General features: G+C 38.3%; 1 protein-coding gene across 1 annotated transcript; it reads right to left on the minus strand.

Moving 5' to 3' along the window:
• Window positions 1-981: 981 nt before the first annotated feature.
• LOC149130585 (uncharacterized) lies at window positions 982-14,651 on the minus strand. The gene is made up of 4 exons (XM_089344275.1): window positions 13,869-14,651; window positions 8,274-8,452; window positions 3,866-4,029; window positions 982-1,177 (listed from the first exon to the last, which is right to left on the minus strand). Exons 1-3 carry the CDS (start codon window positions 14,569-14,571, stop codon window positions 3,907-3,909), a joined length of 1,005 nt encoding a protein of 334 aa, XP_089200401.1. The 5' UTR covers window positions 14,572-14,651; the 3' UTR covers window positions 982-1,177; window positions 3,866-3,906.
• Window positions 14,652-16,280: the final 1,629 nt, after the last annotated feature.

Consider the following 16,280-nt stretch of genomic DNA (forward strand, 5'->3'; position numbering starts at 1 on the left):
GAACACTGGTAGAATGTGTCATATAAAACATCTTTTTCTCTTAGTCTTCTTCAAAAAAAAAGAAATCCATAAATTATTCCATGTTAAAGTTGTCGTATTTCTGTAATTTCAACCAATCACTGACGTCCATTCAGTCGATATAAAAATGTGGCCCCCGTTTTAAAAAAGATCCTAAGCACTTACACACACACACAAGAATAAGCACTTACACACACACACATACCCCCCCCCCCACACACACACAAGAACAAGCTCACACAGACGTACGCCCATTAGCTTCCACTTCGACAATTCAGACAGAACAAACACGCGGTTGACAGGACAACACGTGCTCAAAGAAATTACCGAAGATGTTTGTTTATAAATTATCGACTCAATACGAAAGATAATCAATATTTTTATGGATTCTTTATTGACAGGTAATACTTGACCAATGCAAATCACTAGTGGTGGTCAGCTGGACTGGGTGAACGTGAACAACAACAACAATAGAATCAATGGATATCATGTGCTGGGGTTAGTTCTGCTGCCTCAGGCGGATGAATATGGCCAAGGCGTCTGCTAATCCGAAACCTGTAAGTAACAATAACAACATCAACAAAAAAAGGGATTCAGATATATCGTGGAAAGACTTTATGCGTGGTCATTCGAATTACTAGAAATGGCAGCCAAGTCTCCACATAGTGAAATGGGAAACATTCAGGTGGTTCACGGTCAGAACACCTTTGAATCAAAGCTGATTGGCTGCTGAACAATAAGTACAAAAATAACTTCTACAATTACTACTCACATTGATATATATATATATATATATATAAGTTCAAAAAAGGAAAATGACAAAAAAACAACAACGTGAGGACGTGATACAGATTGTGTTACTGGACGCTCGGGAAGATAGATAGATAGATAGATGGATGGATAGACAAACAGACAGATAGATAGACAGACAGGGAGATAGATAGGGAGAGATAGAGAGAGAGAAGCACACATAGACATAAAATAAAAGCATCACTTACCGTTGTTCCAGATGACTTTCGATTTTGTATCAGAATATCGAATTGCTGGAAAATGATCCATTTTATCATATTCACAGTAATTTGCAGTTTGAGTTACGGCTAGCCAGCCACTCTCAGTTGAACAGCCACCGTGGTTCGTTATATAGAAGCGACGTACACCTCTGCAGAGTTAGAAAAGAATTTGTTTGGGTTTCAGAATGAGAAAATATAAGCATTTAATGAATATACCATTATGTTTGATGTACACATTTGAATTAGTATTTAATTAAAATAGCCAATTGTGTATCATATTGAAAGGATATACACACTGTCGATAGGCTAGTTACCTTAGTAACATATTCTCTGAGAGGACAATGAAAGAAAGATGTTATCTCAGGACAAATATTGCTGTAACTGGCCTGTCGAGAATGTGTATACGTCAGGGATGATACAAAGACGTCTATAGCAGTCTGCTAGAATCTGTAGTGACAGCTCCAACAGCTGTCAATAGATTTCTTTGATTAAGGTGAAGGTAAATTCACGAGATCTATCTTACACTATAGGTGCATGAATACACGCATACACACACACACACACACACACGCACGCACGCAGACACACAAACACACAGAGAAATACACTCGTACAAATACACAAACAAATAATAGATTACACACGAAGTAGACTTCAGTAAAATTTGTAAGCAAAAGCGCCCCAAATATAACAACCATGACATCTTCCCTTGTGAAATTCCTGAGAAAAATAAGCGTGAAATAGATTCTGGTTATTAAGAGAAATAATATAACGGAATAAAGAATATCTAAATCGAACACATACAAGTGAACCTAATTATAGCAACATTTTAAGGTGACTCTGTATATTTTCGTGTTTCCCCACTTTAAACAGGCCATTCAATGTAGATACACTTTTGAAATCAGGAAACTGCGTTATTAGTTTCTGGAAGGCAACTCATATAGAGGTGGTGTGTTAAAAATTACAGAAATGCCCCAGTAATAAACAAATAGCATCTAGCAGCGGCGATGGAATTGCTGAATTCATATTTGTACTACTTTGAAAGTTATCAGCAGTAAGTACCCTCTACCAACCGCATACCAAATCAAATTTAGTCTCTAATGATACAGGAAAATTGGTTAACAAATCAGCAGGGTTCACAGGTTGGATATATTATATTTCATCATTAGTGAGGGAAGCAGATTTAGTTCAAATTCTGTACACCATAATCAATGAAGATATAATGATGAAAGCTTAGAAATGCTTTGGTCGTTTCAAGAAAATATCGTGAATAAATATAGAGTGTTATGAAACAGATATATATATATATATATATATCATCATCATCATCATCATCGTTTAACGTCCGCTTTCCATGCTAGCATGGGTTGGACGATTTGACTGAGGACTGGTGAAACCGGATGGCAACACCAGGCTCCAGTCTGATTTGGCAGAGTTTCTACAGCTGGATGCCCTTCCTAACGCCAACCACTCAGAGAGTGTAGTGGGTGCTTTTACGTGTCACCCGCACGAAAACGGCCACGCTCGAAATGGTGTCTTTTATGTGCCACCCGCACAAGCCAGTCCAGGGGCACTGGCAACGATCTCGCTCGAAAATCCTACAGGAGCCAGTCAGGCGGTACTGGCAACGGCCACGCTCAAAATGGTGCATCTCATGTGCCACCCGCACAAGAACCAGTCCAGGGGCACTGGCAACGATCTTACTTGGCTTGCCGGGTCTTCTCACGCACAGCCCATTTCCAAAGGTCTCGGTCCGTAGTCATCGCCTCGGTGAGGCCCAATGTACGAAGGTCTTGCCTCACCACCTCAGCCCAGGTCTTCCTGGGCCTACCTCTTCCACGGGTTCCCTCAACTGTTAGGGTGTGGCACTTTTTCACGCAGCTATCCTCCTCCATTCTCACCACATGTCCATACCAGCGCAATCGTCTCTCTTGCACGCCACAACTGATGCTTCTAATGTTCAGCTTTTCTCTCAAGATACTTACACTCTGACGGGTATTCACATTGACATTACACATCCAACGGAGCATACTGGCTTCATTCCTTGCGAGCTTACGTATGTCCTCAGCAGTTACAGCCCATGTTTCACTGCCATGTAGCATGGTTGTTCGTACGCATGCGTCATACAGTCTGCCTTTTACTCTGAGTGAGAGTCCCTTTGTCGCCAGCAGGGGTAAGAGCTCTCTAAACTTTGCCCAGGCTATTCTTATTCTAGCAGCTACACTTTCAGCGCACCCACCCCCACTACTAACTTAGTCGCCCAGATAGCGGAAGCTATCGACTACCTCTAGTTTTTCACCCTGGAATGAGATAGAAGTTGTTTCCTGTTTGTTTGCAGTCTTTATTGCACCTGAACATCTGCCACAAACAAAAACTAACTTGCTAGTTAACCTGCCTTTGATGTTGCTGCACCTCTTATGTGTCCATAGCTTGCACCGGGTACATCTTATAGAGTTACTACCTACTCCTTTTCTACATACTGAGCAGGGCCATCTACCTGCTCCGGAGTAAGCACATGCAATGTGCAACAAGGTGGAAAAAAGAGTACTCAAATACCAGAGGTAGAGTAAATGCTTTATTTAAAAGCAGCAGAAATATAACAAAAAAACTGTTACTCTGAGTTTCACGTTCCCGTTCATCGGACAGTTTTGTTAGAAATCTAACAAAACTGTCCGATGAACGGGAACGTGAAACTCAGAGTAACGGTTTTTTTGTTATATTTCTGCTGCTTTTAAATAAAGTATATATATATATATATATGTTAGTAGCATGCGAAAAGTGCTTTTGCTACAATACGTCTATTCAAAGCGAAACAGAAAAATATATTTATAACATACATAAATCCTTTAATTAAGAAAAACTTTGGGGCAGCTGCGGATTAGTCATCCCATGGAGAACTTTTCAAGTTTGCATGAGAGAACCAGCTTTTACGGTTTGAATTTCGTCCATTAAAAACCATAGTCACGACAGCTGTTTGGTTTTTATAAATCACCAGCTTCACCTGAAAAATAAGAGCAAACATATAACAGAGACACATAAACAAACACACACAAACAGATCCAGTTAAATTGATCAAGCTAATTTAACAGCTAATTTATCGGTGGTTCTTACCCTAATGTCCAGTCCACATTTTCTTCATCTTTTCTTTGAATGTAAGGAAATAATAATAATAACAATAATGACAATATATGTGTGTGAGTGTGCGTGTCTGTGTGGCGCAAATGCTGAGCAATTAGAATGAGTGCACAACATCACATTGGTGAATAAAAGTTCTTTATTTGTTTTCAGACTACCGATGGTTTCATGTCATGAATATAGCTTAATATCTTAACCTTTTTTCATGATGATCAAATGACGGAATACTGCTCGTCTCCATTTTGTCTTTTAATCCTAAATGGAGACCTACACCATGTCATCAGATTGAAAATTTCCTAACAAGAAACAAATGGTAGACTTAATGCACAAATAATAAATATAGGTGCAGGAGTGGCTGTGTGGTAAGTAGTTTGCTCTTCTACCACATGGTTCTGGGTTCATTCCCACTGTGTGGCACCTTGGGCAAGTGTCTTCTACTATAGCCTCGGGCCGACCAGAGCCTTGTGAGTGGATTTGGTAGACGGAAACCGAAAGAAGCCCGTCGTATATATATGATATATGTATGTGTTTGTGTTTGCCCCGCCAACATCGCTTGACAACCGATGTTGGTGTGTTTATGTCCCCGTCAATTAGTGGCTCGGCAAGAGAAACCGATAGAATAAGTACTAGGCTTACAAAGAATAATTCCTGGGGTCGATTTGCTCGACTAAAGGCTGTGCTCCAGCATGGCCGCAGTCTAATGACTGAAACAAGTAAAAGAATCAAAGAACACACACACACACACACATACACACACACACACACACATATATATATATATATATCATATGTAATATATATAATTTCGATTAAAGTGCACAGTTTTATACATACATTACAGACGATCTAACCCATCGGTTTCTCACTAGGGGTTCAATGCAGTGTTAGGTAAGAGACCGATCTAACCCTGCACTCTAAAAAGATATTTGTTAAACAGTGTAATATGGCGACCATTCTCGATTGTTGGAGGTGAACAGACACATCTCGCTTGTGGTTGCTGTGAAAAACGTGATGAAGCGAAACCGAGCAAGGTTTAAGTTACAGTTATGGACCTTGGTAGCAAAACACCATCTCTGGAGGTGTTGCCAAGCGACAAGAGATTTTGGGGAAAAAACATATGGAAAATAAGCGTATGTTTTAGGGTTGATATTCTTGTAAAAAGGGAATGTGTGTAGTATTAATATATGAGCAGCCTTTTAGTGTATAGGGTACTCAAAAGTCACACACGCAATTGAGTTCGTTAGTAAGTTTTTTTGTCTTTTTAAAACCTTTGGTAATTCTATTGGGACATTTATGTGTGGGCGGCAGAATAAAAAATCTCTTTGCTTCAACATGTACATATATTTGGGTGTGCTTTTGCGTGTGTGTGCGTGTGCGTATATGTGCATATATATATATATATATATATATATATATAAACAAATAGTAAATGAGTATATGCATATATACGTACAGGTATGTGCATACCGACATCCACCTGTATGTATAGGTGCATATCTGGGTACAGGACATTGCAAACAAAACGTAGACGAGAAAACACACAAGCCACATAGAGAACATTCTACTTCATCAGCTACACCGGCGTTTCGAAGAGCTGGGCAGGACGCATCGTTAAAACGGCTCTTCCCATGGACCGCAAATTAAATTTGTATACACAAATTAAATCTTGCCATGGAGGAATGTAGTGGCGGACAAAAAACAAGACAGGAAAACAAACAGAAAAGGCTTTACGGCCAGACGAGAAAAATTATGTGTGTTATATATATATATATATACATAAACAAAACTATTGAAAAGTTGCAAGACGCAACGAAATTTTAGAAAAATAAAAAAGGAAACGAGTGGAAATTTTATCGGTGAGTGCGTTGAGTTATAAAGCACCAAAAGAGAATGACTCCAGACACAACAGTATATATAAGCACTTTATAAATATAAGGGTAAGAATTACCCTTTGCTCCAAAATGTACATGTGGGTATGCGTGTATGTATATGTGCATATATATATATATATATATATATATATAAGTTCAAAAAAGGAAAAAGACAAGAAAACAACAACAAAAAACAACGTGAGGACGTGATATAGATTGTGTTACTAGACGCTCGGGAAAGGAAAGAGAGAATATATATATATACACACATATATACATACATAGTGTGTGTATGTATATATAAATATTTGTATATATATATATATATATATATATATATATATATATATATATATATATATACATAGTGTGTATATATATATATATATTTATATATATATATATATATATATATATACATAGTGTGTATATATATATATATATTTATATATATATATATATATATATATATATATATATATATATATATATATATATATATGTATATATATATATATATATACATACATAGTCTGTGTGTATATATATATATATATATATTTATATATATAGTATATATACATATATGTCCCTTATTAATAAAGCTGCAAAGATATTTCAAAGACTGTTATTCCGAGTTTCAAGTTCCTGTTGACTGGATGTTTGATTTTTATCACTCTTGGTATATGTTCTCAGATTGCACTCTCCTCAGACAGACATCGAAACACTCTGAAATGTTCGTATTTGAGCTTCCGGCGCAAACGTCAAGCAGTACACCATATGATTGCCAAATTTCTGGCAGAGCGAAATGCGACAATTTACCCATCGCACCTTTATATGTATCGAGCTTACATTTAGAAGCGATGCACGGTGTTACAATTTTCCACTCGAGTCAAATATTACAAATCTTCCAAATTTTTTTTTGATTATCCACGCAAGAGAAGACTGGACCGGCTTATGTGACTGGTATCAAGTCGTATAAGTTGTAATAATGAAGTCAAACAAAAATAGTGATATTTTGAAATCATTTTGTTTGTGTGTGTTTGCGTCTGTGTATATGTGTATGTATGTTACCCCAACCACTTGAGAAATAGTGTTGTGCTTACGTGTCCGTAACTTAGCGATTCGGTCAACGAACTTGATAGAATATATACTAGAGGAACTTTTCTACTAAACCATTGAAGGCGGTGCCCCAAACATGGTCGTAGTCCAATGACAAACAGGTTGGTGATAAAAATATATGTACTAGCAATATTTTTATATTAATTATTGCTGGATAAATCATTGTTTGCTAAATTTATCAGCTAATATTTATTCTCGCCCAAAATGTGTAGCCATGAGAGAATACATTGAAATGCTGAATTTAGTGGTTAGACATACAGCGTTAAAAACACCCGACGACATGTCTTAATTCCATTACGTCCATGTAGAATTTTGGGTGCCGACAATAAATCCCTCTCAGTCTCTTAATTTGACAATAAATTATATTTGTCCCCAGGTATAGCCGTCCGTTACTTCTTCAGTTTCTGTTGAAATTTTCCATGCAATTTTTGATTTGTCATGCTTCTGTCTTCCTTGGGATATTCATCGGACGGTTTGTCTTGTAATATCAGAAAGAGGTTTCCACGCGATGTGTTCTAGCTAACCACATTTCCTGCTCTTCATCTGGGTTCCGATAGGTTTCTGGCTCACCTGTTCCCATAAGGTTTGTCTGTTACTCAATCTTGCCATATCACAAGAAGAATGACAAAATAATTCAACTTTAAATTCAAGTGCCACCGAGGTTCACATGTGTTACTTTGTGCCGATCTGGATAAGACTTTTACTAGTTATGTATCCTAAGAGGATTTCATCGATTTTGTTGCCTATTTACTCGTCATTCCCAATGAGAGTCTTTTATTTATGAAAAGGACGGGTAGCATAGCACCGTAGGCTGCAACCAGCAAGCTTGCTACGTAGGAGTTCCAGCAAAGCTTATTATAAAAAGAAATAATTATGATGGTTTCAAATTTTTCCCACAAGGGCAGCAATTTGGGGGATGCCATGAATCTTACTGCGGTTTGCCGCGGATAAAATTCTTTACAACACTGCTTCGCCTTCCTAATAAATAATTTTTACAGGTCAAAAATGTGACAAACATAACTGAATTGATCTAAATATTTGGTTATCATTATTACTATTATTATTATGGAAATAATAATATGTATTTGTGCGCGCGTGTATGTGTATGCATACATACCTCATCCATTGGAAGATAGTTCCAGATATCAAGGATAGGATGTCGGAAGAAGTTAGGACAGAAGCTACCTCTGCATTTGTCCACATTCCAGAATGAAGTATTTCCTATATTCATGAATGAATCATAGACTTTCGAACCAGCTCCCATTGATATGGCATATGTTTTAATCCACTGGCTATCTGAAATAATAATAATAACAACAATAATAATAATAATTATAATAATAGTAGTAGTAGTAGTAGTAGTAGTAGTAGTAGTAATCATGATCATATCGGCTTCAAAACTCAATGCCAGAAATATAATTTCGGCAAAGAACTTGCGCGCACTCGCAGAGTTCGGAATGGCGCTGGCATCCTGAACTGAACAGAGGAGGAGGAGGTATAGGAGATGGACAGGAAAACGAGGAAGCTTCTAAAGATGAATGGAGCCCATCATCCACGTGCAGACCCTGTTTGCCTACATGCGAGGAGAGCAAATGGAAACCTTGCTAGTGTCAGGAATGAGGGAGTATTGAATGCCGAGACAAAAAAGTAAGACAAAGGAAGAATTACAGAATGGACATGATAAAGTATAATTCAACAGCCAGAACAGAAGTTTCTGGAAGACATAGATGGGATTGGCTGAAGAAAGGGACACTGAAAAAGAGAGTGAGAGCACTATACTGGCAGCTCAAGACCAAGCTTTGGCCACGTATGGAGCGTCAACCTTGGAATGAGCAAGTGTTTCTGCTCTGTGCTGTGCTGCATCTGTAATAGATTGGACGAAACCATTGCTCATATCATGGACGAATTGCCTAGACTTGTCCAAAACCACTACAAGTTGTGGCAATGCAATAAGGTAGCGAAAGTGCTACAATGGAAACTGTACGTGAAGTGGGGGCTAGGGAGATGTAAGACGTGGTATGAGCACAAACCGTAGAGGATGGTGGAGTCGCAGTCTAGCAAAATCCTCTGAGATTTCCAAATCCAAAGAAATCAGGTGCTAGAGCATAATAGAGTGGATCCAGTGGTTGTTGATAAGAAGCACCACATGTACTATATAGTTGATGTTGTGTGTCCCTTTGAAATACGAATAATCAAGAAGGAAAGAGAAAAATTAGATAAATACAACCCTTTTAAGTACGAAATAGCCTGGCTATGGAAATTTCAGAAGCATCAAGAGGAATATAAAGGAAATTGGAAGAGAGTGCCCAGTAGAATGTTACCAACGATAATGTCTCCTTGACACGGCCAGAATAATCAGGAAAGTATTAGACAGTTGAAAAGGACGGGTAGCATAGCACCGTAGAATGCAAGCAGCAAGCTTGCTACGCATGCAAGATTCGAGGAGTTCCAGCAAAACCTGTTACAAAAAGAAATAATAGTAATAATAGTTTCAAATTTTTGCCACAAGAGCAGCAATTTTGGGGAGGCCATAAATCGATTACATCGACCCCAGTATTCAACAGGTATTTAATTTATCGACCCCGAGTGGATGAAAGGCAAAGTATTTACTGTTTCCTTTTTCTTTCTTTTGGGTACTTCGGTAAATCCCTCCTCATCTGTGTCTTCCATACCCTCCTCCTGCGCTGGGCTTGTCATTTCGGTACTTCTACTTTGTCCACGCTGGTTTTCGCTAGTTTCATTGCTTATCTGGGCGCACTTTATTCCAATGTGCCCCTTTTCTCCACAGTAGTAGCAAGTTGGTGGTCTCTCTTCTACCACCACTCTCAGCTTTATGTCTTCGGGCAGTAACACCTCTTCTGCGATGTCTTTCAGGTCTTGCTGGGTGGCCTGGATAACCATTTCCAGGCCGTAACCCCTATCAATTCATTTTCTGTGTTCTTGCCACTTGTAATATCTTTGCATCCTCGGGGGTTCCATGCATCACGGCTGTCACCAGCCACACTTTCTCGATTTCATGTGGCACCCTGCCTATCCTAATTCTTGTGACTCTTTTGCCACAGTAGGTCGGCAGGAGCACCCATTCTTCTGATTTCAGTGGAATAGTGGAGTGATTTATTGCCTCTTCTTCGGTGACAAACCTCACTTCCATTGTGCCATATCATTTTCCTCCCGTATAGAATGTTGCAACACTCTTTACTTCTTCCAGACATTTCTCTATGGCTTCCTCAGCTGTTTTCTCAATCTTACTCATTATGGACAGTGTTCTGTAAACCACTGTCCTTTTCATTTTGTTGGTTACTTCCCATTCTTCTGGATCAGTTCCTTGTACTCTTCCAACTTTTCCGGTTCAACTATAACTTTCCACACTTCCAGTGAATCCCGTGCGCTGGTTTCGACTTCTAGCCGCCGAAGCATAGCTCCTGGCATGGGCCCGTTCGGTTCACAATTCATTTTTTCCGGAGTCTCTTCGCTCCAAAATGGGGGAAAGAAAACAAACAAAACACGAGCCTACGGGAAAAACGGCAACAGTATTCAACAAAATTCAACAGCTTCAGCAATAGGCAAACCCGCCAGAGAGAACCTTCAACAAAAGATAAGACTAATCTGCAACGGAATCACAAAGTGAACTGCTACTTACAAGTACACTATTTCTTCATTAGTCCGCCTAGGCCGCCGTGTAACGCACACACACAGACACACACACTAAGGGCCCAACATAGAAAATGAATTATAAATAAATGAAGGTGCAATGGCTACTCGAACTCCACTCTCGAGCACTACCACTTAACTGTTTTTTTATCAAAATGTTTCATTCCTTTCCCTTAGTAATAGGTGTGTAGTCTTTCCGTCTTTAAAACGAACTATTTATGTATCCATCTGGCACAAGCCAATACACTTGACAAAGGAGGAGTCCACTTGATAAATGCCAAATAAACGAAAACATATTCACCTGCTATGTAGAGTGATACACCGCCCCACCTAACAGATTCAAATTTCATCTAAATCACAACAACCGAAGATGCACTTTCCATGGTTTTGAAGTGCAAAAAAAAAAAAAAAAAAAAAAAAGGCCAAGATAGGTCCGGAGTGGGACGATGAGGGAGGGTTGAAAAAAGAGTTTACAAAACTTTTTCATACAAAGATGCCTCACCTCCACCCATCATTTCGAAGGCTGTGGTTTAAAAAAAATTAGGAAAATCTCTGAAAAGATTTTTTCCAATCTATGCGTTTGAAGGGGATTTGTATAAATATTCATCAAAAGATACTCATCTTCCTGAAAGTTATGAGGGAGAAAAGTAGATCGTATGAATTTTCCAAAACCCCTCTCTCCAACCCCACAGAAAAATTATTTTTTATAAATCCCAATATACTCTGAAGCCACACCAACTAAGCAGTATTTGTAAAAAAACTTTGTTAAAAATTATCCATTTTTCTGGATGTCATGAGGCAACAAATTCGGGGGTGTATACATCTGTAGTGATACCCTTTTATTTATACGATTTTTCCAATTCATGTTTATTTCATTCATTGTTTGCAATTCTAACTCTCTCCCCCCTCTCTCACGCACTCACACACTGCAAAGCTGCAAGAAGGGCTGCTGAATTGAAATCTCCGTGTTGCTTTGAGGGGAAGGTAAAACTTGACAAACTGCCTCTCCCTCTGTTGTTAGACTACCGTGATGTTTGTTTTAAAGACAGAGATTATAACTGATAAAATAATGAAAGCAATATTTACTAAGCAAGTGAGCACTATTATACGAAGAAATAATTAGACGTAAAATATAAAAAAAATATTAGAATTGGGATTCAAATGTGAAAATATTATCAAGGGGCTAGCAGAAAACCGGTCTTTCTGCTAGTAATAATGATGATAATGATGATGATAATAATGGTAATAATAATATTAATGACAATAATAAGTGGGGGGAGCATCATAGCCATGTGTTGAGAGGAATTCTTTGGAGTTTGGATGATTCCCCTCTAGCCGAACAATTATTCTGTGCTGATGAAAGGAAATAATCCGGAAATCGCGATACACAGATATTGTTTTGAGCTGAGTGGAGGTTCTAGATTCCCTTGTTCCAAAATATATGGACACAGATCGTATCGTATAGCCAGCTGAAGACGATGTCTCCTGGGGCTAAATTACAGCAACATTCGTCTTAAACTACGACTGCCATGTTATGCTGGCAAACAATCTTTACTAAAAGCAAAAAGAAATTGGAAAAATCCTGACCAAAACAGAGAAATTGTAACTTAACAAAAATATAGAAAGACAAAGAGAAGATTGTATTCGAAAGCCAAAAGTTGTTTTTTTTTTTATCTGAGATGTAATTTTATAATTAAAACAAATCAAAATTTACATTTCGGAACATAAGATTGACCATGTTATTTGGTGTATGGCCGAATTCAAATGAGTAGAAGACCGAAAACAAATGTGTGTGCGGGTGTGCGTGCGCGTAGCTGGGCCTTTAATAGCCAGGGGTCAATTTTAGTTCAGTAGTAGAAAGGAATTCAAATACCTATCAACCACTCCCTCTCACTCTCTCTCTCTTTCTCTTTCAATTCCTGTCTCTTTTGCTCGACAGGCGTCAAATTTAAGTATCTTAATTACTTCGTTAAGAGTGTTAATGCTTCTGCGGTCCAGTAGGCATGGGTGTTGAGAAGTAGTAATAAAACACATAGATGGTGGTTTCAAATCTATTGCAAAGATTCAGTTTCAAAATATTTAATTTCTTTTTCTTAAACGTGACGCACACGTCAGTTACGTACAAGCATATTATTATTAATAATAATAGCACTTACTAATGAGAAAAAAGGAAAATGAACGTTATCAACACCTGTAACTGTAGACCACCTATCTCTGGTGCTTTTTGTTCTCTGCGTGATACCTGAGGATACGAAATACATGAAAACTCCCAAACAATTAGCCATCTTCTCTGATTTAAAACTGTGTAGCAAAGATGAGACACAAGTGAGTTCCTTGGTGAACAAGGTCCCCTGTTTTAGTACTGATATTAGAATGGAATTTGGACTTAATCTACTTAAAAAGAAGCAAGGTACAGTCCCTAGTAGGGATAGAATTACCGAATAGAGACTTGATGAAGCAAATTGAAACGGAAGGATACAAATACCTTGGAGTACTGGAGTTCAACGAGGTAAGGAAAAGGAAATGAAAGAGCAAACCGAGGATGGAGTATTTCCGAAGATTGATGTTTGTGCTGCGCTCAAAATTGAATGGATGGAATAAAATAAAATCAGTTGATACGTGGACGATTGCATCACTCTGGTATGGAGCGGGAATTATAAAACGGCAAAAGAAAGAAATGAAGAAGATGGATAGCAAGACCAGAAAAATGTTGACAATACACGGAGCCTTCCAACCTAAGAGTGAAACCAATAGGCTGTATTCGTCCAGAAGAAAAGGTGGGACAAGTTTGAGCTGTTGCCAGGAATGTATCGTAGCAGAGGAAAATGGCCTAAGGTGGTATATAAAAAATGATCTATACACACGCAGAAGAGAGTCTATTCATATGAAAAAGAAAGTTACTTCGGCGGAATTAATCATAATGATAATGAAAAAATAATAATAATAATGATAATAATGATAATAATACTAATAATAATAATAATAATAATAATAATAATAATAATAATAATAATAATGATAATAATAATAATAATGATAATAATAATGATAATTCACTTACTCCTGTAGAAGGACATCTTCTCGTTGCTGTCGTTTGTTCTGGCGACTGTCATTAGATTTTTCGGGGAGTAATTCTTACAAACATGGCTGACATTGTTGTAAGTGAAGAATTCCGATTGGCTGCTTAGAGAAATCTCGGCACATTTCAGTAGACATCGAGTGGAGAAGAATTGTTCTGTTGGAGGTTCCTGAAGGTAACGGTAGGAATAACCAGGAGGCAGAGATCTGTAGCTGCCTGTATAAAATTCCCGATTTGAGGTAACGGTCATAATTGCAGTAAGGGTTAATAACAGCCCTGTGGTCACGGTTGGAATGGTAGAAGAAAACTGGAACATCTTGGCTCTAGAATCAGTAGAGGACGATGATATGAATATGTGTGTGCGTATGTGTATATGTGTGTGTGTGTGTGTGTGTGTGTGTGTGTATGTTAGAAGATGAGGAAGAAAATTTAGAGAGAGATGGAGAGGAAGATACAAATTCAAAAGTGGAAGAGATAAAGAGAAAGAAGCAGAAGAGAAATTGATAGAGAGATAGAGAGAAATCGACGATGGTATAGGGAGAGAGAGAAAGGGATAAAGGGAGATGTAAAAAGAAAGATTAACAGATAAAAGAAAGTGAGAGACATAAGAGTAGATGAGAAACATAGGGGGAGCTAGAGGAGAGGAGGGCATGGAATAGAGGGGAGAAGAGAATACGTACGACATTGCTAGAAATAGATAGAAATACAGAGAAGGGACGAGAGGAAGGAAGAGATAAAGTGCAAGAGATACATTTGTAAGGGGAAATGAAAGAAGAAAAAGCTAATAGAGAAAATCTGAATTAAAAAGAACGGGATGGTCACGGCTGGAATATCTTTGGCTGAAGAACTGTTTGATCATGCCCGATCTGGCGCAAAATGATTGACGCTAACAACAACAACAAGAAAGAAACAAACAAACAAACACACATACAACAGCATAATATTGTCGTTTTAACAAGCGTATTTTTGAATATATGTTGTGATGGCTACGGTTGAAACGGCTTTGATCATTGACCTGCATAATCACTACTGACCAACTGCTAAACAGCAAGAAATATCCTCGCTCGCTTCTCCAGACAAACACATCATAATGACTCAAGCACAAATTTAATCTTACCTTTGTTGTGGGTAGAAGCAGTGATTATGCTAATCATGGGCAACGAGATGTGTTGTCAGGTCTGTCCACTACGACCGTCCAGTAATGTCCTCTCCTCGGATGACCGTCCACTTACGAATATAATGCCACAAAATATGAAGGATGCCCACAAATCCCGCTTTCAGAATTACCACAGATGTCAGCACTGTCTCTAGATGTCAAGTCCGAACCCCTACGAATGCCGATATTGTTCACTGCCTTCAAATGTTATAGAGGCCGACTTATCCTTTTATCCTTTCAGGCTCAATAAAACAAGTATTAGCTGAGCAGTGGGGTTCATATAATCGACTGGCCCTTTCCTATAAAATTTCAGACCTTGTGTTTATAGTAGAAGAAATATTATCTACTGCTTCCAGAATTACCACAGGGGTCGGCACTGTCTCAAGATATCAATCCAGAGTTCCTACGAATGACAATGTCAGCACTGTCTCTGGAAGTGAAACCAGAGCGCAGGTTTCCGAACTGTTCCCTGATAGTAGGACTGCTCGCTACTGTCACCAGTATCTTCAGATATCACAACTCTATACAATGGTCAATAACATACACAATGAGATCAACACTGATCATTAATGATATTATGCCTTCACCTACACGGAACTAAACGAGCTGTCTCACACGAATATGAACAGTCACACTTACCTGAACACGTTGGATACCCAAATGCACATTCGATGGGATGTGTTCGATAATGTTGTTGGCTGTGGCGGTGGTGTTGGTGTGTTTGTTGTGTTGGTAACGCTTGATGTAGTGAAGATGAGTGTGCGTGTGTGTGTGTAAACTTTTGAAGTGGTGTGCAGGTTTCATAAATTAATAAGAGATGGTAGTCAGGATAGGATTTGAATAAAAATCTATTTACTTAGTGCCTTCGTCCCTTTCGGGGATTCATCATGAATGATTTCTTATCGGAAATTCATAACTTTTATAAAGAAGTAAGTTGAAAAGAACCATGAGTGAATTTGTTTTCTTGCGTTTTGGAAAGAGGGTGATTGAGGGGGAGGTAACTGAGATGCCCTTTGTCATTTTGATTCTATAGATATATGTCTGCGTCAATGTATGTATGTGTGTCTAAGCAGGCTTGTGTTGTAGCTTACTGAGAGAGAGAGAGAGAGAGAGAGATAGAGAGAGAGAGAGAGAGAGAGAGAGAAAAGAAAGTGTTCTTCTGGGATGGATGAATTCGATGACAGGTCAAAGAGGTCAAAAATTATTATCAATGAAATTAAATTTCTTTTAGTTATTAT

The sequence above is a fragment of the Octopus bimaculoides genome, chromosome 28 (genome assembly GCF_046866305.1).
Source record: "Octopus bimaculoides isolate indiv1 chromosome 28, ASM4686630v1, whole genome shotgun sequence".
Classification (NCBI taxonomy): domain Eukaryota; kingdom Metazoa; phylum Mollusca; class Cephalopoda; order Octopoda; family Octopodidae; genus Octopus; species Octopus bimaculoides.

What these genes read in the sequence shown, in the direction of transcription:
- LOC149130585 (XM_089344275.1), bottom strand. Translation starts at nt 14,571, where the DNA reads ATGTCGTACGTATTCTCTTCTCCCCTCTATTCCATGCCCTCCTCTCCT. An exon ending in GAAGATGTCCTTCTACAGGA is followed by an intron (nt 8,453 to 13,868) that starts GTAAGTGAATTA and finishes TTATTATTTCAG; the next exon opens with ATAGCCAGTGGATTAAAACA. An exon ending in ACTATCTTCCAATGGATGAG is followed by an intron (nt 4,030 to 8,273) that starts GTATGTATGCAT and finishes CTTATTTTTCAG; the next exon opens with GTGAAGCTGGTGATTTATAA.